Below are 22278 nucleotides of genomic sequence, written 5' to 3'. Positions count from 1 at the left end.
CTTTTTTTTTTAACAATATGTTGTAATCGTGAAAGGGATTACGTTTAATCTGGATTATCATTCCTTTCAGCTAGAATTAACATGTAATAATTCGCATTTTAGAAATTTTCAAAAATAAACTTAAATTGTGCAAACACTTTTTATGTAATTTCAGAATTATTATTTCCTCTCCTACACAATTTAACCTTTTTCTAATAATAAAAACTGTTAATTATATAAAATCTCCAATTATGTATACATATTTAACAATTTTCTCGAGTATTTACTTCGTTTCGAGTTTTTTTTTTTTTTTTTTTAATTAACCAAATCAAAAAACATATAATACGGAACAACTCTTTGGAGAATCAATTCCAGAGATAAAAATTAACATAAATTGCTTATAATTTAATAAAAGCTTTGACCGACATTTATACCGTATATATATATATATATATATCCATTTACTTTTACGTGCGTGTGAAGTTTGCGTTAAATGAAACGAAATGAAGTTCTCTTCGTTTAATAATTTAATTTAATCTTCATGCAAAATTTAACTTGATAACAAATACCCAAAAATGCACATGGCGTAAAAAGTAACGAGTATCGTATCTCTTGATATTGCTCTTGTTAATAAATAAACTCGATTCAGAGAGAACCAGTAATTCAAATCGAATTCGAAGGAGCATGCACATCTGAACCAGTTTATCTTCCAACTTTATCTTCGTTCGTTGCTCGATCGAGCTAACAAAAACCGATCGTTCCGAACAATTGCTCGAGACGTGGTTGCATGCATCGCAGGATTGATAGATTCGTGCAAAGCTTCGTAACGGTTTCTTTGGCTCGTTGCACTGTTATTAGCATGACGCCTGAATAACAATCTCCTGGAACGCGAATCAATGATTTTTCTTTTATTTTTCTTGGACAAACCTGTTTCCTATTTCTCACGGTGTCGATCGAGATTCACGAACCAGAAATTTAACGTTTCAAAGTGGGTCGATTCCTGCTCGAATCGAGCAACAAAAGTTGGATGATAATGGATCGTGAATCATAAATCAAATATTTAACTGAAGATATTATGTAAATATTTTGTACAACATTTTTACTTTGTGAAATATGATAGCACGTCAAATAATTTATATCACTAATTACTTTGCACGAAGTAAACATTATTCATTTGAATAAGTGATTATATTGATAAATTAATATTGATAAATTAGCAATTCAAAATTCAAAATTAATTTACAGAGTAAATATGGTATTTTTTTCTTCTATGGATGTGTTTAAAATTTCTCATTTTTTCATATTCGGTAATCAGGATTTTTATTTAAAGTGGTTGAATTTATTTATAAATTATTGTGTCGAAAATTAATTAATTTCGCGTATTATATAAGACATGTTTAATACGAATGTAATTCAAGAAAAATGGCTTTTCATTCCAAGTTTTAAAGATCTTATTTGCAAAAAATTTTAAACATAAAAATTATAATTACGAACTTTGAAAATTTCCAATGATTGGAAATCAATGATCTATGAACTTTAACAGATAGAGAAAGATGAACAATATTATATAAAACCATCAAAATAACTTTCTAATCGTGATTCTCTAAAGGTTAAAAATACATATTTGCATGATAAAATCCAATTAAAAATTTAGTAATAAGAAAGTTATTTATTTATCTAAGATTGGTATTAAAAATAAATCGAGATGACGTATACAAGTTTTTAACGAAATATTAATACACCATTTCTATCAATTCAGAATAATAAAACAAACTACCAAATTTTTAAATTAATTCACATTCACTTCTTCTCTTTCTCTCAAATTCACATTTGCCCGAATAATTTAATCTATCTTATCTTCTATAATCTAACATAACCTAATCTAACCAAACATCCAAATTAAATCCCAACTATTTATTCATTTGGCCCACATTTCTTCTCTTCAACTCAAATTTCACGAAAAATCAGACGAGATTTTATCACATTATTTTCAAAGTAATTTCACTTTTGTTTTTATTATACAACTGAATCGAAGATTTGGTTCGAAGAAGCACGAAACTTGTCCATCGAGCAGTCTCCAATATTCGTGAGAAGGGAAAGTCTAGGTCTAGGTGGATTGATAAATCGATCTCTCAACCTGTCGGCCCACGAACATTAGAAAATCGCGGAAGATTTATCGACCAATCTCTTGCAATACGTGCAAAAAGTGCAATTAGACATTTAATACCAAGATCAAACGGATATCGAAGATTTTTATCCTTTTGCTTGCTGGAATCAAATTTGCATCGAAGATCAAAGATTACTGTCTTTGGAATAAACGCGTGTTTGCAAGTTGATTTCCTACAATTTTCGCAATTAAGAATTATATGCAAGGTAATTTTTTACGAAGAATGTAATATTTTAACAATTCTCACGATTTTGAAAGTTAGATTCTTTTTCTTTTTTTTTTAATTTATCGATACTTTATATCGGTATTCTCTAAAAGATTAATTAATTAAGTGCGTGCTTGTAGTTTCCTATATCGATTTATAATTTTTTTTTAAAAATGAATATCTACGTATGTCATAATAAAAATCATAACCTGTACACTTTTGCTGATGAAATATACAAGTTGCAACATTTACAATGTTGCAAATATTGTTATCATAATTATTAAAAAGTTAAAAAGAGATAAAAATTTTTATTCGTAATAAATAGAAAAAAATTTCAAATGATTCCAAATATGAAAGTACAAAATGTACTTCGTACGCGGAACGTGTTAACCTCATCTTAGAATTAATTCAGGCTCACCTATCACTCGAGGATTACAGGTCGAGGAGTCGCCAATCAGGATTGCGACTGTCTCCTGAACTTACGACCTAGATTCGTGTGTAAAAAAAAAAAAAACGAGGCAAGGGATCAAGCGTTTATATCTGGAAGAATAACCATCTCGAGAAACGAGTTCTTGGGCAACGGTTCCTCGACGTCTTGGGAACCCATAAAATACACGGAACAATGAAACGACGCGCCATCTCTGGAATATAATTGGAACATCTCGATGAGATAATCCTCTAATGCCATATTTGGTCGTCATACAAATGTTCCACTTTTCACTAAAGCTAAAAAAAAAAAAAAAAAAAAGCCGTCCATTCCTTGATCTCTGTTTCAATTTGAATTGAATTTTGTGCCAAAAGATGGCTCATCGTGAAAAGATGATGAGAAATCGTGAAATTATCAATGGATCGAAGCAATCTTGACAGCTCAAAGAATTGTAAATTCATGATTAGTTCGATATGATCGTTTAAAATATTGAAGGATTTATGCTTAAACGTTTAAAAGTGAAATTTTTATTAATTCCGATACCTCTTCTTGCCCAGTCGTTATTCCTTGATTTATAACTTATATAGCAAATTCCTGTCTGCTTCTTACAACAGACGTTTTACGAGTAATTTATGAATGAGAATACATTATGAATATTGACAAATACATACACGTATAGTATAATAATAAAAGCTAAGAACATTAATCACGTCACTTTTAATTACGATACAGTTTTTATTCGAATTAAAAATAATAATAACCTAACCTCTAAACTACTAATTTTTCTTTTTTGTCATTAAACGACTGAAATAATTCATGCCGCGATGAATGAATAAAATGGAATAAACTAACCAAACCTAACCTATAATTCATTAATTTTTATTTACCTAGAGAAATGTGTTTAATCGTTACAACCACCTCCGCCATAAGCGCAACGAAACGGTTTCGACAAAAATTATTCCCCGAAATATCTCTGAAACCAAAACCGACAACGATAATAAACGTACAATAAAAAACATTATATACGTTCAAATCGACGAGCAATAATTGTTCGCATATATGCTTGAAAGGTGAACAAAGGTGGAGTGAACAAAAGTAAAAGAAAGAAAATCGGGCGAAGAAAGTTGCCCGGTATCAGAGGCGGTGGGTCAGAAGATAAGAAAGAGAAACTCTTTTTATTCGGCCGGTCGATTATCTCGTTAGAGATCGAGGCGGAGGCGGGGCGCCTGCGATAGGCAACCGCCACGGATGAACCGACCAGACCAGTCTGGGCTGGGGAGAAATTCGGAAAAAGAAAGCCAAGAGGAATCGGTCGTTAATGGTCACCTAGACCGGAGAGCGGCTCGAGTTGCTCGAGTTTTTGCCCGTGGAACGAGCGGCCGTGCAAAAAATACCGCAGTCTCGAGCGAGGGATAGGAAAAGGGAAATCAAGAGCGTTCGAGCTGCCTGCTCGATCCCGGCCACCTCGTTTGCGACACATTGTGATTTGATGAAACGTGTGTTAGTACAACGTGCATCATAACATTGTTCGGATTGAATTGAAGTAAAAAAAAAAAAAAAAAAATTGATATATAAAAGTATCGATCGAGGCTTGTTTTTATTAAGATGTGAGAAGATCAAGTTTGCCATACACTGTTTTCGACTTTGGACTTGAAAGTTATATCGTGATTATTTATGATACACGAACGTTTGTGCATTTTTAATAATTGGGGAAAAAATGGAAATTTAAAATCAATATTATTTAATTTCGTATTGTTGACGTAGTTTGTAAATCGGTGGATTAAAATTTACGATTGAAGTGAAATTTTTAATTTTACCAGAGAATTCAAGAATTCGTTCGTTTTCAATTAATGCGTTTTTCGAAAATAATTTTTCCCAGCAAATTGTTGTCCCAGCAGAATTTGCATTAAAATAAAATAATAAAAGAAAGAGGATGAATTAAAAAAAATAGAATTAAACATGAATGACTTTCTAATAAGAATGATTATCTAATATCCAATCCAGCGTGAAGGTTATGTCAAGGTGGCTGAATAGAAATGAACAGCCAACACCTTGCATCCGATCGTTTTACGCATCCTCAATGACGCCTCGAATCAAAATTTCTCGGCTCTTTGATGATTTCGTCATCGAAATCGAGAAATTCTTCCTTCTGGGAATTACATCATCGTGACAGCTCTAGCGAAACAATGTTTCGGCTGAGAAACAACGATTGAAACGTTTCGTCGAATTTCTTTTTCGAGTATAGAAAAGAGTATAGTAAAAGTGGCGAAGCATTTTCTTCGTTGTTGAATTTTTGAAAATTTCCTTTTCAAATAATTTGTCTATAATGAAATGAAAAGAAGTTGTAAAGAAGTTTACATCCTTAAAAGCTATTATCAAAGAAAATTATATTAAAATAAAATTGAAATATGTGAAACTTCGCAATTTTATTGAGCCTTTAATACTGGCGACACTAGCGCCACACGACTATTAACTCCATTATCCTTTTATTTATCTATTTGTACGTTTCTTTGATTATTTCTTAGATATTCGAATTATTTTGATAAAAGGAACACACATATATTTCTTAATATAAAAGTAATTGAAACTTATAATTAAAATTAAGTATTAAAAATAGGAAAGTAACATGTTATTTTCATATCATTCTTTTGTAACCAATTTTACAATAACTTTCTCTTTCTCGGAATATTATTTAATCACCATTATTAATAAAATTCATTCAATATTTACTTAATTGTACATAGAATAGTTTCCAAAATTTTGTTCAAGGCTAAAGAAATAAATTGGGTCAATAGTTTTGTTCCCAATCGTTTATTATTATTATTGTTATTGAATATTTATTCGTTTACAGTCTGCTTTACAGAAGCAGGCTTCTATATTTCTCGCATCACGTCATTTATGGAGCAAAATCCATCGATTGCACACCCATTAAAGTCGTTGTATTCCGCGAGACAGACTGGAAACGATTAAATTACTAACCTAATCTCATTTAATGAAATGGAAAACGCCGGAGAAAATGCATCTCTATCGCACTCAGAGCCCCACTTTCTGACAGACTTCCTTAAAAAAAATTACCATTGATACATCGGCAACGATGTTTACGTAATTCACAGGAAACGTCTGTCCGTTGTTGCGAAATGGAAGCAGCGGAATATCGACCTGAAAATGGCTAAAACCGAGTAAAAACTCGTTCCTCTTTTATTTCGTGGAAAAATTATCCACTCGTTACGAAAGTCCAAATTGTCGTAGAAAACATTTTTCCCGATATATCGCTGGAAAGAAAAGATTTTCTAGCAATCCATCACGAGTAATCTGAAAACCAGGATTAATAGATTTTACGTGAATGACGAAGCTGTAAACTGCTTTCGATTTATAGAAAAAAAGAAAAAAGAAAAAAAAAATGTTGTTTCCTTTAATCTTCCACGATTTCCTTTCGTGAAAACCTCTCTTCTCGATTTTTTTTATTACATATCTTCTTCTTACGTAATTTTTCCTCTTTCGGACTTTCTTCAGCTTTCTTCAACTTTTTTACACGATCGATCGAAATCGACACCGATCGCATACGTAATCGATCCACAATGGATGGATTCCTTGGGAATCGAGCACGATCGAAGCTTTCGAAATCGGTTTGGAAAATTGCCTCACCTTCAATCACCGTATAGGAACACCTCCACGTGCATTTACGGTTACGTTCACAATGTTGCAATCCTTCGAATCAATAATTCAACTTATCGACGATCGTCGATTTTTACTCAAGAGGAATGTCGAATAAAGCTTCGATTCTTAACTTTAACGTTTTATTCAGAGGAGACACGAAAAAAAAAAAAAAAAAAATTAACGAGTGAAAAACTTGATTGAATTTTTAACTTTTAACTTTTCAAATTCGTCAAATTGGAATAATTAAATTTAGAATTTTTTTCAGTCACATTATTATATTGTCCAAGTTTCGAAATTTAATTTTACGAACGAACTTGTCAGAGTGGAAAGGATCGTACATTTAAATGCATGCGTGAAACGAGGATGCAATCAGCTCGGAGATTTAACGGTACAGAGACGTTTATTTAAAACCCGCAACGGGATTCCTTCAGAAACACGCGCTTCCATTAGTGCAACGGCGATGTTTTATGCAGTTTCTTAACAAGAACTCCGGATGTAACTCGAACGATGTCAACCCATTATTAGCACGAAGCTTAATCCTCAGCCGAGAGACGTATATTTTCAATGGAGAAGAGGAATGGTAATTTAATGCCAATTTTCAAGATTGGACATGTAGTAACAAGGATGGAGAGATCGTTGACAATATCGGAGGAAAAAGATTTCAACCATTTCGCATCTTTCCTTTGACGAACTTGAACTCTCTGCTCTACGTTCATGAGAATTCAAAAGAAAAAAGGATATTAATACGAATTAAAGATGACACTAATCGAAAGTAAGATAAACTATTTCCGTGTAAAATAATTTCTTCTCGGAAGATTTCGAACACAATCGGATTAGAACAAAACCGATCTTTGAAAAACAAGAAGAAGAACGATTACCCAACGTCACACAAATTCGAATTCGAGGAATTTCCCGGGGATAAACAAGCGAGGAGAACAATGGCACGAGGGAGAAACACGGTTTCTTGCAACAGCTCGTTCGCATTTGGGTCGCAGCTGTGGCCGTGATGATGTCCAGCATACTGGTTCTCGAAAAGGGGCTTGGAGTATCCCTGATCGGACCGGTGCGTTATTCAGGTTGATCTTAAAAATCAGGTGGTCGGCCGAGTCGAGGTTATCGAACCTCTCGCATAACTCGCGTCCTCTTATCCAAGGACCGGTATGTCTCGTTCGTAATTCTGCTCTTTTCAGACCCACACTCACTTTTCACGGCCCAAATTCGAGGGATTCAAGATGGACAATTTTCAGATTGTATAAGTTCATTGTAGTCATTTTGCCGACCTAACCTCCAAAGATTGGGATAAATCGTTCTAAAAATGGTTGCGAAATTCAAATCAAAAAATTCCTAGCAATTCCTGTCTTAATGTTAAAAAGAGCTTGGCAAACGATATTTCTCCACGCTGATACGCTTCTACCACGTCGTATTAATTCACCGAGATCTGGTTACTGGTTAATGAGAGGCAGGAACAGATAGAAAGACCTTGAGACTAGATTTATTATATTCTCGTGAACGGTGAAACGAGAAAGGCGTAGCTGTGAGGAATTGGCAACTTTCATCGATCGCTATCGCCGCCGTCCACTTTCAGCGTGGATCATTTTAGATGCAAAACAACCAGGGAAGTTTGCCCAGAGAAACACTCTTTTTCTCTTTCGAATAATCAGTAAAAAAGAAAAAAAGAAATGACAGGCGTCGTTTTCAAGATTCGTCTCGATCACTTTCTTTTCAAACTCCTCCACGTATATCCCAGGTCTTCCGGTTCTGACACACTTGGACTAAAATTTCTTCTTATCGACAGATTTCTATTATAGGTCGCAAATGAAATGGTGATGATTTCACGAAACCATTAAAAAAAAAAAAAAAACGAGTTTAAAATTTTTTGTTTAAATTAAAATTGTTATTAACAATCGATCAATACGAGTAATCGTGGTGATTTTAACTTTTTAGTACGAAAATAACCTTAGTTTTATTAAGAATTTGGTTATTCCAACCTAACCTAACCTAATAACTTTTCTTAGAAACAGAATTCTATGACATAACTTTGTTGTGATTATTAAAGATAGCTAATTTGTAAAAATTAAAGGATAATAAACAGATTATCTTTGTATACAACGTTCGATATAAGGGCATTTAAAGATCGATTTTAAGACAAGACGTTTCGTAACGGTTTTTCACGCTGGATGCCGGACACCAGGTCAAGAATTCAGTTTTAAGGTCACGGATATAGGGACACCAGATTATCGGTGCCAACTGAGAATAAGAGAGTAACGGTGTCCCGCATTCGACATTTTCCGTTGAAGAGACACGGTCGAGACTCAAATAGAAAATTAAAAAATAGGAGAAGACGAGTGGAAAGACGATACTTGAAACATACTTTGATCGAGATCAATTTCAACTATGCTGCTTGATAATGTTCTATTTCAAATTATGTCTTTAGACAATTATTCTTGTTTATCGAATCGAATTATAATATTTGAGAAAGAAAATCAATTTCATCTTGATAGTTTTTCTAATTTTTCAATTTTTCTCGTAATATGGTTAATTAAAAAAAAAAAAAAAAAAAAAAAAAAAAAAAAAAAAAACGAAGGAAAATCGAAATTGTAGAATATAAATTTAAAATAGCCAATCACGATTAGAATAATTTAAGATATATATGTAGAATTAAAAATTCAAGGTTAATCTGATATTCGAGATTAACTAATATGAATAAGAAAACCAGAAGTATTTGTAACAACGCGGTTATAAATTAGAACGATCACAACCGCAAGAAGAAGTCGGAAGATCGTGAACAGCTCTCACTGGTCAAGCAGTGAGCAGCGATAAATTTCTAACCGGAAGGCTGCTTAAAGAGGAAGACGAGAACGGAAAGTCAACAATGGCTGCACGTTCTTTCGCAATTTATACGCTCACCTTACTTCGAATGTTCATCGCGTTTTCCATTTCCTATTTCGGTAATTCGAGTTTAATATTGATTAAATTTTACAATCACAAATTTATTTTATAGTATAAAGAATCTAATAATGTACACTTTAATATCATCTCAGTTATATAATAATTTATTTTTTATCTAAAATAATTCAATTTATTTAACAGTTTTTATTATTACTCAAAATAAATAAAATTATTATTAATATTTGTTACATCGATATTAAACTTTCGGATAGCATATTTTTTTACGTTGTATTAAAATTATCGAAAAAATGAAATTTTTTAAAAGATTTAAGAAAGAAGAAAGTTAAATAAATTTGTCATATAAAATATAACTATAAACTATAATAAATATAGTTTAATAAATAATTGATCAAGATATAAATATATATATATATATATATATACGTTCAATAGTCAAGGTCCAGTGACGGAAAATGAAATGGTAATAAATAGAGAGAAAGTTGGTGGAAGTAATAAAAGATGTGAAAATTAAATTTTCAACAGATGCGGTACACGATAATTGGAAGAGGGTGCGGTTTAAGTATTACGCTTTCGAGAGTAACTTCTCTCTTTAACACTTAGGTGTCTTCTCGAAATAACATTCGAAACTTTGTCCGGTCAAAAACATCCGAGATATTTACTTGAAAGTGATTCACGATTAGTGAAAGTATACTACTTATTTTAAAAATATTTTTTTTTTTTTCTTTTCTCTCTATCTTCACTCAACGGTAATAACGAATATCGCACTTCCTCGAGGAATCGATTATTTCGAGACACTTTCGAGAAACAATCTTAAAAATCTTTCCAATACTAAATCGAGATAAATGATCGAAGATCAGGCCAATTGACCGCTTACTTCACGCTATCGGTTAATCGCAAGGATTCATGAGGAGAGTGGAAAAAGGAAATGAACGACGCTCGTCGGAGAAAGTATCTGCTAACTTCGACTCGATAGAAATTCTCGACATCTACCTACACGCGTTGGAACTAGAGCTTTTACTGGATACTTTGAACGATAGTATTGAGTAGAAATATAGGTTATGTGTCTATTTCTATGTTTTTGCGTGTATTAATTAAAATTATTTATAAAAAAGGAATTTCATACTTCAATAAATAAGAGAAGTATTTGTTTTATTTTATTTTACTTTATTTGCACATAAGATTTGGAGAAAAGAATTTCACTTTTTATGCAACGAAAAATTTTGTTTTATAAATGATTTTAATGTAACGATAATAAGTATAAGAATAGAAATACAGAAAAAAAATCTTTTAGAATCTTTAAGAAATTTAAATCAAATTATAAAATTGTACAACTTGTTGAAATTGAATAATAAAATTTCACAATATTCTAACCTAATATTTTCTAACCTTCAATTCTTCAACTAAATTCATTAAAAAATCAATGGAATATATTTGAATCTACATCTTGTAAGTATTTGTATCAATATTCGTTTTCAATTTATCGTGCAAAAATATATTAACTTGGATCGAAAAATGATATCCAATTGTTTTCTCATAACTTATAAATTTCATTGCAATGATCGAATCGTAATTGTTATAGAATAATGATTGATTGAATTTTGATAACATGAGACATCACATATGTATTTAAAGAAGACGAAATAATTAAAGGAAACGTTTGAAATGAGATATAAATTAAATTACACAACAATTGACATGTAGCTTGAGATTACTTCCGTCTTTTTCCTGTCAGAATTCAATCAACACTATCTTATAAGTCACGCAATGATCATGGCACAGTCACGAGTTCACAATCCATTATCATGTTAAGAAAATTGCTCCTCTTTTTGAATTTATATTTATATAAAACGATTTTAAAGAAAAATATTTCAATTTTATTATTATATTAATATTATTATTATATATTATTTGATGTATAGCATGTTATATATTTACGGCAAAGAATTTTTGAAAGATCTAAAAATCAAAATAAATAAAAATTAATAATATAATCTTTTGTTATACTGTAGATATATTGTAATACTGTACATACATCTACGTTTCGCTTCATCTAATGCAAACTTAAATTGCTTCTAATTTAATAAATAGTCTCAATCAATTTTTAAATCTATTTTGATCTCTAGATTCTCAAGAACTCTCAAATATAAAAATATATCTTGCAAAACGACATGATAATATTGTATAAAATTAAAATATTGAAAATAAAATATTCTTTTTTTTTTATAAATGAATGACCATATTCAGAAGAAGTGGTTTTTCTTTTGTGTAAACTTACGAAATTATTTGATGTTCGAAAAAAAAAAAAATGAATATGCATTGCCTACAGACCTTGGTCATTATTTCACAAAATAAAATTACTATTTGTAAGAAAAATTTGCGCACGACAGATATGATATTATAATGAATTAGAGATAGAGAGAATTTGAAATAAGATAAAATATGTATTAGAAAGCTAAATATTTCCATAAATTACATATTATTTGTTGATATTATTTCTTTTTAATATTTAAATTATAGTAAATACTACTTCTTGGAGAAATTTTATTAAAAAATTTTGCTTTTTTATATTCCATGTATTGGAAATTGAAAAAAACAAACTATGTTGTAAATACGAATGAAAGTAGAACGTCGATTATCTAATTGAACAACAAATTTTTCAGATAATCAATCAAAAAGAACTAAATTTATTATAAAAAACTAAAAATTACAATTTGAATCAAATATGAATATTTATTATATATAATAGGAGAAATTTATAAAAAATAAATCATTTTTAGATACCATCTCAGAATACATATTTAATTTATATAACTATTTTAAATAAATACTTATTCAACGATTAGATAATTGATTATTGTTTTTATCCAAATCTAATTTTTCAATACCTAAATTTTGATTTTTTATTGCAATAATGAAAAATATATCAATATTAAAAAAAAATTAATATTTTATAAAATACATGATATTCATTTTTGTCTCTTTCCACATATTATAAATACTACTTCTTCATACAACTAATTTCCATTCATTTATTCAAAAAAAAAACCTCGTCTATTCTTCTCGCCTCTCAAGTAAAATCCGTTACAAAACCGCAAAAAAAGAATTCCCTTTATTTTCTAGAAACGTTTTTACTCGACGTTTCAACCGCTTAACTGACGTAATTTTGATCTCATTACGCGATGAATGATAGATCTACCATTGATCTCGGAAGAAGAGGTTAGACGAGGAATAAAATTACCGCGGTAGTCGATGATTGTTCCGTCTCGCGTGAATTCATCAACGACTTCTCTCACGTTCCGTCCTCCTTCACCATGTAATCAAGAATCGAGCCATTCTTAGGCCTTTCCTTTTCCCCCTTTCTTCACTTCCTGTGTATCTGTGTTGCAACATTTCTGGTATTTCCGCCCCGTTGACTGCGATGACACCGAAATCACCGACAGAATGGAACGTGCAATTATGCAGCCGACGCGCAACAACGGAAGGAGGAAACGGTTTGTCATTTATGCTGATTGTGGAACGGTATTTCAAAATTACTTTGCACCTCGATGGCCAAGCAGTTAACTTGCTATTTGTTATTCCGAATATTGCATAAAAGTGTTTTCTAATTTTAAGAGTAATAAAATAAAATAATTTGTAATTTTTTTTTTTTTTTTTTTAAGAAATTGAAAAGTAAATTTTGAAATGAAATTTCAGAAATATTAATATTTCTTTTATCATTATTTTTCTTTTATTTTTAGCTAGAAAATATAGAATTATAAGCTAGAATTATAATTGTAATGAAATATTTCTGTGATTTTTTTTTATGTAATATTTAATAAATTGAAAATTGTAAAAGAATTGTATTTTTAATGTATTTTTTCTATAATGTTTTAAAAATTAGAATAGCAGTTAACTTGCTATTCAGAATATTGCATAAAAGTGTTTTCTAATTTTAAGAGTAATAAAATAAAATAAAATAATTTGTAATTTTTTTTAAGAAATTGAAAAGTAAATTTTAAAATGAAATTTCAAAAATATTAATATTTCTTTCTATTTCTAGCTAGAATTAAGAAAATATAGAATTATGAGCTAGAATTATAATTGTAATGAAATATTTTGTTTTTGTGATCTTTTGATGTAATAAATTGAAAATTGTAAAAAAAACATTTTTAATATATTTTTTCTATAAAATGGAATTCTGTTTATATAAAATCTTCACTTATATGAAGAAGATTTTAATGATACCTAATTGTCTGAATTTTAATTGAGATTGTCAGAACAACAATAAGATTATGTAAAAATCTTTGTAATATAACAATTATTTTGTACTATTCTAATCATTTTCAAATAATGATTTCATAAGTTAATTAATGAATGAAATTTTTAATAACAATCTTCAGTATATAAAAATAAGATTACAAAATGTTAAATCTGTTTATTAACTTTCTGAAATGTGAAATTTATTAATCGTTAAATCCAATTTGTGTAATATACTCAATTTTCTATCTTGGAAAATTTTTAAATCATACAAGATGTTCCCATATCCTGATGACCTACTGTTGAATCATTTTGACATCATCAATAGGAGACTGGATCACGAAATTCGATGATTTATGAACCCACCCCAGATCATCATTTTAACATATATGATCTTTCTTCTCGAAGAAAAATTATATTTGTAATTATTTTTTTTTATATTGATTTCTTTTTAATTTTATCGCTAATCTGAAATCGATATTTCAATATTCCATTTTGAATTCGAAAAATTCTAAACTAATTATCTTTTAATCTCGTAACAAAATTTCAAATTATTAAAAAATTGTTTACGTTTCGTCAATGTATATGACGGATTAAATATTAAGAGATTAAATATATTTTTTAACTTTTAAGTAAAATTAGAAAACTTTGCGTATCTTATATAAATTTAAAGAATTTAAAGAACAAACAAAATAAAGACAAAGAAAACCTTCGAATTTCAAATATCTTTCAAATTGCTTGACAATTATTATAATCATCATTTTTAAGTGAGAAATGAATTCTAAGATTTCACGAAGAGAAATTAAATACATACAAAGAAAGCATTTAATCGCAAAATTCGAGAAAAAGGTCAGATCCGGCATGAGTCAGTTGACAAACCTGATTCTCGTCAAGTCAAGAGGAAACGACGCGACGGTTGCATTAGAGAAATTAAATTTACAATAGGCCTAGGAACACAATTTGAAGTGGCGTGAGTCGTCGAGAATCGAGTATGAACGAAGACAATTGTCCTGACTATTTTGTGCCCGAAATACACGTATCGAGACCCCGCTTTGAAAGTAGGTTGTTACCGAAAAAGAAAGCGTTTGCGAATTAAAATTCGCTCGGATCATTTTCATTGTTTTGATATGTAGAGTGGATTCTGCGTGAAAACAAACCGAATTAATTATAAAAGAAAGCGATAAAACGAAAGAGGTCTCGCGAGGGCGTGAGATTTTCCTTATGAAATTTCTTCCTTGCTTTCGATATATATTCATAATGATAATTAATTGTAAATGGATATAAGTTAAGAAATTTTATATTTAAAAAAAAAAAAAAAAAAGAATTTGAAGTTTATATTATATTTGTAATGAAATAACTGTAATCTACGATTTTATGATATTTTATGATATTAAAAAAAAAAGAAAATTATGCTTATTTCATTGGTTATAATTATTATATTTATCTTAGTTTATTTATTAAAAAAATTTCTTCATTATTTAATTATTTTTTATTTGTTATAAAGTTATTTCAGATTTTTTTATTTTATTTTCAGGTTGTTCATTTAAAAAAATCAGAGGATTTAGACTAGAATTAAATATTTGCTTTAAATAAAAGAGAAGTAACAAGATTATTTTATGATCACGGACATGCTATTTATGCGCATATATGCATATCACGTGTTCTTACGTTAAATATGTACATAAATATGATAGATTATTTTCATTACTATAATTAAAGTTATATTACAATTGTCGAGTATTAAGTATTATTAAACTAACAATAAGAAGTTTAACATGCTAATTACACAAAATATTCGTTCCTTTTTCTTTAATCCATTAAGCTTGTTGTAATAATAAAATTATATTGATGTTAATTTTGCGCAAAATTTATAATAGATTAACAACATTTCATCTTAAAAATTTATATATGTAAGACACGCTAGAATAAATAAGTAGTATATTAGAATATATTAGAAAGGATTGGACATTTTTTATTTTAAGTAAAAATAATTAAAGTAAAGTCCACAAAAAAAGTCATTTTAAAAAATAACGTTTTAAAATAAATTTTATTTATCGTATTAAAAAAAAGAAATTACAGTTTTAATTAATTCTGTAAATTTAATTCAATATTGTATATTCATGTTGAAAAATTACCATGTTATAAAAGAATTAGTACAAATTGAGAATCATGTTATGTGAAGAAAACCATTATATTGTAATAATTAGTGTCTAGTAATTTTATTATTTCGAATAATAATAAAAAATAATAAGAAATAATAAAGCTTCCAATACGAGAAGTAACAGATTAATTTATTTCAAATCAGGAAGTGAATAAGTGAAAAACCATGAAAATACATTTGCATTATTATATGCAAATAAAAGAAAAATGATTTTAGAAAATAGAAATTTCTTCACGCAGATAAACATTTTTATATTCTCAAATTTTTATATTTATTCTCATTTGGATCATTTAAATAATTATTTAAATAAGAATTTTTATTTTTATAATGCCCAATCCTGTTGGAAAATCGATCATCAATCAATAAAGAGTTAATGAAAGAGAAATCTTCTTCCATGGTAGAAATTTAAAAAAAAAAAAATTTCACGATTTCATCGAAAAATGGAAGACCACTTTCGCGTATTTGACGCGGTGAATGCTCGTAAATAGTCGAAACACGGGGAAATTTAATCGCGAATTTTGTGGCGCGACTTTTTTTCAGACAACTCGAACGAAACTTGCACGATGCGTGCATATAATATCAGTGCCGTGACAAGAGTCGCTTTCACTGACTCTGAAATAACCGCATCGTGACGCGATCCGCCCGTGAAATTCCTACCTGTTAATTTTTATCTCTGATCACCATTTTCATGCGATCGACCGAAATCGATTGAAATCGATTATCGTGAATCGAGAATATTGCGATTCTTTTCATTTCGATTTTTTTTAATTACGATCAACTGTGATTAAGTGATTGTAAATATAATCGATAGGAATTTTTCTTTGACAAGTGCATGAAGATTTGCAAAATAATAGATTTGCAATTTATTGTTTTTTTTTTACTTTTTTTAATTATTATAGAAGAGCTATTAGATAAATTTTATAGAGATTTTTTTCACAAACAATAAAGAATAATTTCAAAAATAAATTTTATTTTATTTTATTAAAATGTTAAAAGAGATATTTTTATTTGTATAAATTGACGATGCGAATTACAAATGTAATTCGAATTGGATAAAAGTTTTTATTGGATCTCGCTCAACGAAGCAAGTGAAAAGTGGTGTTAATGATCAGACGCCTGTTAAGAAACATGCTTAAAATTTAAGACATCACCATTGGTGACCTCAGCGTCCTATTACATGATTAAATAATTGTCCCCGATTCGTTAACGGTTCATACAACGGAATTTACAAATTCGTACGTTGAGAGAATATAAAAATGGTTAATAATAAAAGTAAGTCATTCAAACATTAAGTGTTTACCTAATTTCTACGATAAATTTTAAATATTAGTAATATTTTTATAGCTATTGACATATGTGTATGTTTACTTCTTTCTAATTAAAATTATTCTAAAAAAAAAAAAAAAAAAAAAAAAATTAAAATCTGATAGAAAATTAAATAAAAGAAAATAAAAGAATAAAAGAAAAAAACTTATCATATGAAAGCACTGATAAAATTTTATTTTATTTAAAAAATAAAATATTACTTTGAAAATGTTGTAACGTTGATGACTTAAAATATTTCTGAATAATGTAATACAAATATTTTTCATAAACTAATACAAAAAATATTTGTACATATCTTTATTTTCAAATGAAGCATCTTTTTGTGAAATTTTTTTTCTAATAATATTAAATCTTAATTTAATCGTATAAAAATAGTACTAATAATAACAATATTAATATTTAATTATTATTTATTTAAATAGCACAATAAATTTTTTAATCAATTCTTGAATCTAATTAATGTTTAATTAATATTTAAATGTTATAATATAATTTTTTATAACTATTATACATGTTTGAATATAAATTAGATAATTTTTGAATCCACAGCGATGAATGATAAATAATTTATTTTAATATAATTTATCGATATTATATAAGTAAATATTTACGTGTTTCACACAGTTTTAAATATTAAAGAATTAAATCTGATGTAAAAATTATTTTTTTTTTATATTCAATTAATTATAGTTGAAAAGTATTAAAAATAATTAAGAAACATACCATAAAGGCTGATGCATCTGAGTATCCAAAAACTCAATAAGAGTTTGCTAAACATCTCACGTTTGTGGATCAGCAGGAAACGCTCGATTTTTTTCTTTCAAAAATCCATCGTCCACGTACCAATTGAAAAATCCAAGGAAAACACGTATTTCAGCGTCAAAAAACTTCGAAACTCGTAAAGATCAGTGTTCTTTCATACTCTCGACAGCTTCAATATCCAACGAAAAATTATTAAAAACAATGGCGAAACTGTTAAAAGTTTGAAGTACGAATGAAAAAAAATAAACGATCGATCGAAGCTTTCGTGATTCACTCGATCAATATACTTTTACGTTTCTTTCTATCAATTTTCTTATCTTAATTACTAAAAAAATATTCTATCTCGTCTTTTACAATTTGATTTTCATTTCATTATAATTTTCCACCACTTTGTATTGCAATTGTATTTAATTTGAAAACAAATTTCTTTTCGTGAAAAATTATTCGTAATATAAAGAATAAAAAATTCTTGAATTCGGTGAACAATGACTGTCAAGGAAAGGTGGTATTTTTTTCAGCTGCTGAACTGTTCTTCTGCTTTCTCCTTCTAAAGGCTCGACGTTTTTTTAAACGCTCAGGCGATCAACAATCATCAAGCACACAACTGTGATGCATACATTCTGTGATTCCGTTTAAAAATATTGTCTCGATGGTTTATCGATCGCCTATAAATCAAACACTTAACAAAATTGCATTATCGATCAATGAACACTCGATAAGTATGATGTCGTTCCATATTAATAGTTCACTATTTAAAAAGCAAAATTAATAAATATAACCAAATATGTAACCGGCTAATCTTTCGATGAACACGACTGATGCATGGAAATCGATAAAATTATTGATTGTTTGGATATCGAGTGGCTCTTTCGATTATCGATATATCGCGCGATACTGCACGAATTTCACGTTTTCATTGTCCAAATCGCTTTCGAAGCGATCTCGAGTTTTCGCGGAGAGGCGCAGTTCGTTAAAACGAGAGGCTTGAAGCGCCAGCAGAAACTAAGAGAGAGTTCGTGCAATCGGTAGTCTACACCTGCAGGAACACCAGAGCTGCTACCTCGTGGCCTACTATAACAGAACTGACTCCCACCATAATGTTACTGTGGTTCTTTACTTGCTATAAACGAACGGTGTTTATTCGCCATGTCTACCGATGGTTCAACCATTTCCTCTATCGCATTCTAATCAAGATGACATCGATGACAACTTTGCTTTCCGTAATTGATCATTTCAACGAACATTCGAAGAACTTTTTTATTATTTGTTTTGGGATGTCCACGAAACTTAGATAGATTTTGTTTTTCAAGTATGTTATGTCATTTTTATATGGTTAGTTTTAAAATAAAATATTTTGTTCTATTAATAGAATAATGGAATATTAGAAAATGGAAAACTTTTGAAAAAGATTATATATCAAGACAAAAGAGAAACTTTCGTTTTGGTATATTTCAAAAAATGATGTACTGTTAAAAATAAATAGTTAATTCAGATAATTAATTCGAATCGAATTTGAATTAATTTATAAGATTGAAAGAAAATGCATTTTAAATTTATTAGAATATTTATAATTATTGAAAAGATTTAATCAAATTAAAAAAAATAACATAAATAATCATTTATATTATTTTTGTTATTATTTAATTTAATTTTATTTAAAAAAAAGATTATCTTTGCATGAATGAAATAAACTATGAAATTGATAAAAAAACAATAATTAATACTAAAAATATAGCTTTATAATATTAAATATTTTTTATATGATTAGAATTAAACTAATGAAAATAGATAAATTATATAATTATTTTAATAATTATTTCTATTTCAATAAAATAAAACATTTTAAGAAAATCTATATCTTTTCAATAATTATAAAATAAAAAATATGAAGTTCATATTTGATAATTCTAGTATCAAATAAAAAAAAAGTAAAAAAATTGTCTAATAAAGAATAAAAAATAACTTTTTTTAATAATAAAAAATCATTTCTAACATTTCAAATAATTTAAAATATTATTTATTAAATGGATTATAAAATTTTTATAAAATTTCTATTTTTTTTTTATTTATTTTTAAGTATTTAAACAATTGTTTATATTACATCAAAAATTTTGTATTTTCTAATATTTATATATTATAATTTAAAGTATTGCAAAAATTGTAAAATTTTTATGATATAAAAGATATATATATATATATATATATCATTGTTCGAACTATTTTTAGAAATAATTATATTGTTTTCCTGTCGCGTGAAATCATTAGGTGTGCAGCGAACCGTTGTTATTTAATTCTTAATGCGTTCTAACACCTTATGGTTACCGTATATCGTTGCCTAACAAAGACTGCTAAATTTCTTAGGTTGTCGCAATAGAGGAGTTTCACTAGTATCGAAAGCATCCGCACAATGACATACGAACTGCGCATTACTAAATATTATATCATCTTATAAAAAATAAAAATGAATTTCCCATGATAAATAGTGACTCAATTTGGCAAATACTCGTTAATTGAGATTGATTAATGCAATAGGCGCTAAATTGTCTTTTCCTTTTATCACTTCCATTATATTTTCCAAAAATTTTTTTTTATTTTTATTTATATTTACTCGAATTTTTGTATCAAAGTTGTAAAAGATTTATTTATTTTTTTTTTTTATATTTATAGTATCCTTGTTTCATTAAAAACAAACTCATTCAAAACAAAATTAATGCAAAAATTAATTTTTAAGAAAATATGATAAATATTTAATAATCTTAGTAATTTCTGTTTTTTTATTTTTATTTTAAATAATGAGATATGACATTTATAAATTTTATTTTTATTTTCATATTATTAAAAGGTCCATTTATGATCTTTTTTTTATAACGACTTATAATTAACATAATAGCAGAAGTAGACGCATGCATTCAGACACAATAAGTAGAGAAAATTTACTAAGCACTTCATAACAATATTTAGTAAAGATAAAAAAACAAACAAAACTGATAATCAATGCAATAATCTCACATGAATTAATTTGAAGTTTTCTTTTTAAGAATAATGAATGCATAGGATAATTTTTTTGATGCATTTAATTTTTTTTATTGTTTTAATAAAAAATATGTGCAAGAAAAACATTTATTTGATTGAGAATGTACTTGAATGTAAAAAAGACTATAATAGTTTATTTTCATTGTTCTATCGATAATTATATGTATCATATTTATGATAGTTTTTATATGTGTGGGATATATTAAATCAATATTATAAAAATTTGATAGATTATATTATTATTACATTATCAAATAAAATAAAGTTATTTTGGAAATTATTTTTGCTATATTTAATTCATTGAAATTATTTATTATATATATTTATATATATTCTTTTCATATTATTTATAATAAGTAAAAATATAATACATAATTGATTTTAAATATATTTATCATTTTATTTTAAATAATACTTAATATATACATAATATTCATTTATAATAAGATTATTTTGATAGTTTGAGATTTATTTACAATTAGAAAAAAACATTAAAAATTTGAATAATTTATTTTATATATACCATTATTCTATATATTTTAAATGATATAATGCAATATATTATTTGTAAAATTGAGTTTCATCGAAATCATCTTCGTATTCCTCAATTAACTTTGACTTAACTATTGGTTTACGTTTTTCCAATCTAATTTGACGTTCTTCTTCAGAAAGAGTATTAAGATCAAGAGGAAGAATAATTATTTTTCTTGGTTCTTCATAATCAATGTTAATACTACTACCATCTGGTAAAACAAGATACACTGGAAAACTATTTAAATATAGTTTTCTATGTTTTTTTGTTATTGCTGCTGTCCAACAATTAAGATTTCTATGAAGTGATAATACTTTCTGCATTGGTTGTAGAATTGAAAATATATTCATTCTGAAATATGAATATACATTTAAAGAATTATTAAATATATATATTTATTCTATTACTATAATATTGATAAAATTATGATATTAAGAAATTGATATAAAAAATAAAATTTATAATTCAAATATATACATTATTGAACTATAAAAAGAGGTTATATTCAACATTAAGATTAAAATCCATTTCTGAATCAAAATTAATATTCATTAATATTACATTCTCTATCTAATATTTAATAATAATATTTTATAAATTTACATAATTAAAAATAAACTAGACTTACCTCTTTCTTGAATTAACAATATCAACAACTTCGTACGATACGTTCTGTTATATGCATAACCTGAACATGTCATTTTACGTGTCTGGCCAATAGATGGCTCCGTATCATAAAATCGAATATCGAAATATCGATATTTATTTTAATTGTAAAAACTCGGCGGTTTTATTAGTTCATGGAGTGTTTAATCAAAGTGCGTGAAATGGACAATTTTATTGAAAAAAGTGACTTATTTGATTTTATGAGTGATTAAACAAA

At 27.7% G+C, this 22278-nt stretch overlaps 2 protein-coding genes across 11 annotated transcripts in view; both read right to left on the bottom strand.

The window, feature by feature from the left end:
* Window positions 1-19365, bottom strand: part of LOC100869538 (uncharacterized) — a 36270-nt gene extending 16905 nt beyond the window's left edge. For 8 of the 10 annotated variants that reach the window (XM_086916154.1, XM_086916155.1, XM_086916158.1 and 5 more), the window contains exon 1: window positions 17792-19365. In XM_086916154.1, the coding sequence (XP_086772280.1) occupies window positions 17792-17846 (55 nt within the window). In that variant the 5' untranslated portion in view covers window positions 17847-19365. Of the gene's footprint in view, window positions 1-906; window positions 970-12583; window positions 12674-17791 lie in introns of those variants that run through there. The other 2 variants (XM_086916160.1, XM_086916161.1) reach the window with 2 other exon arrangements.
* Window positions 19366-21238: 1873 nt separating this feature from the next.
* mRpL55 (mitochondrial ribosomal protein L55) lies at window positions 21239-22162 on the bottom strand. The gene is made up of 2 exons (XM_003691140.4): window positions 22024-22162; window positions 21239-21746 (listed from the first exon to the last, which is right to left on the bottom strand). Exon 2 carries the CDS (start codon window positions 21743-21745, stop codon window positions 21425-21427), a length of 321 nt encoding a protein of 106 aa, XP_003691188.1. The 5' UTR covers window position 21746; window positions 22024-22162; the 3' UTR covers window positions 21239-21424.
* Between the last annotated feature and the right edge of the window lie 116 nt (window positions 22163-22278).

This window comes from Apis florea, unplaced genomic scaffold (genome assembly GCF_048593485.1).
Source record: "Apis florea isolate Af1SG1 unplaced genomic scaffold, ASM4859348v1 contig_37_pilon, whole genome shotgun sequence".
Taxonomy (NCBI): domain Eukaryota; kingdom Metazoa; phylum Arthropoda; class Insecta; order Hymenoptera; family Apidae; genus Apis; species Apis florea.
Note: the sequence above shows the minus strand (reverse complement) of the source record. Positions and strands in the feature narration are given on the sequence as shown.

What these genes read in the sequence shown, in the direction of transcription:
- mRpL55 (XM_003691140.4), bottom strand. Translation starts at nt 21,745, where the DNA reads ATGAATATATTTTCAATTCTACAACCAATGCAGAAAGTATTATCACTT.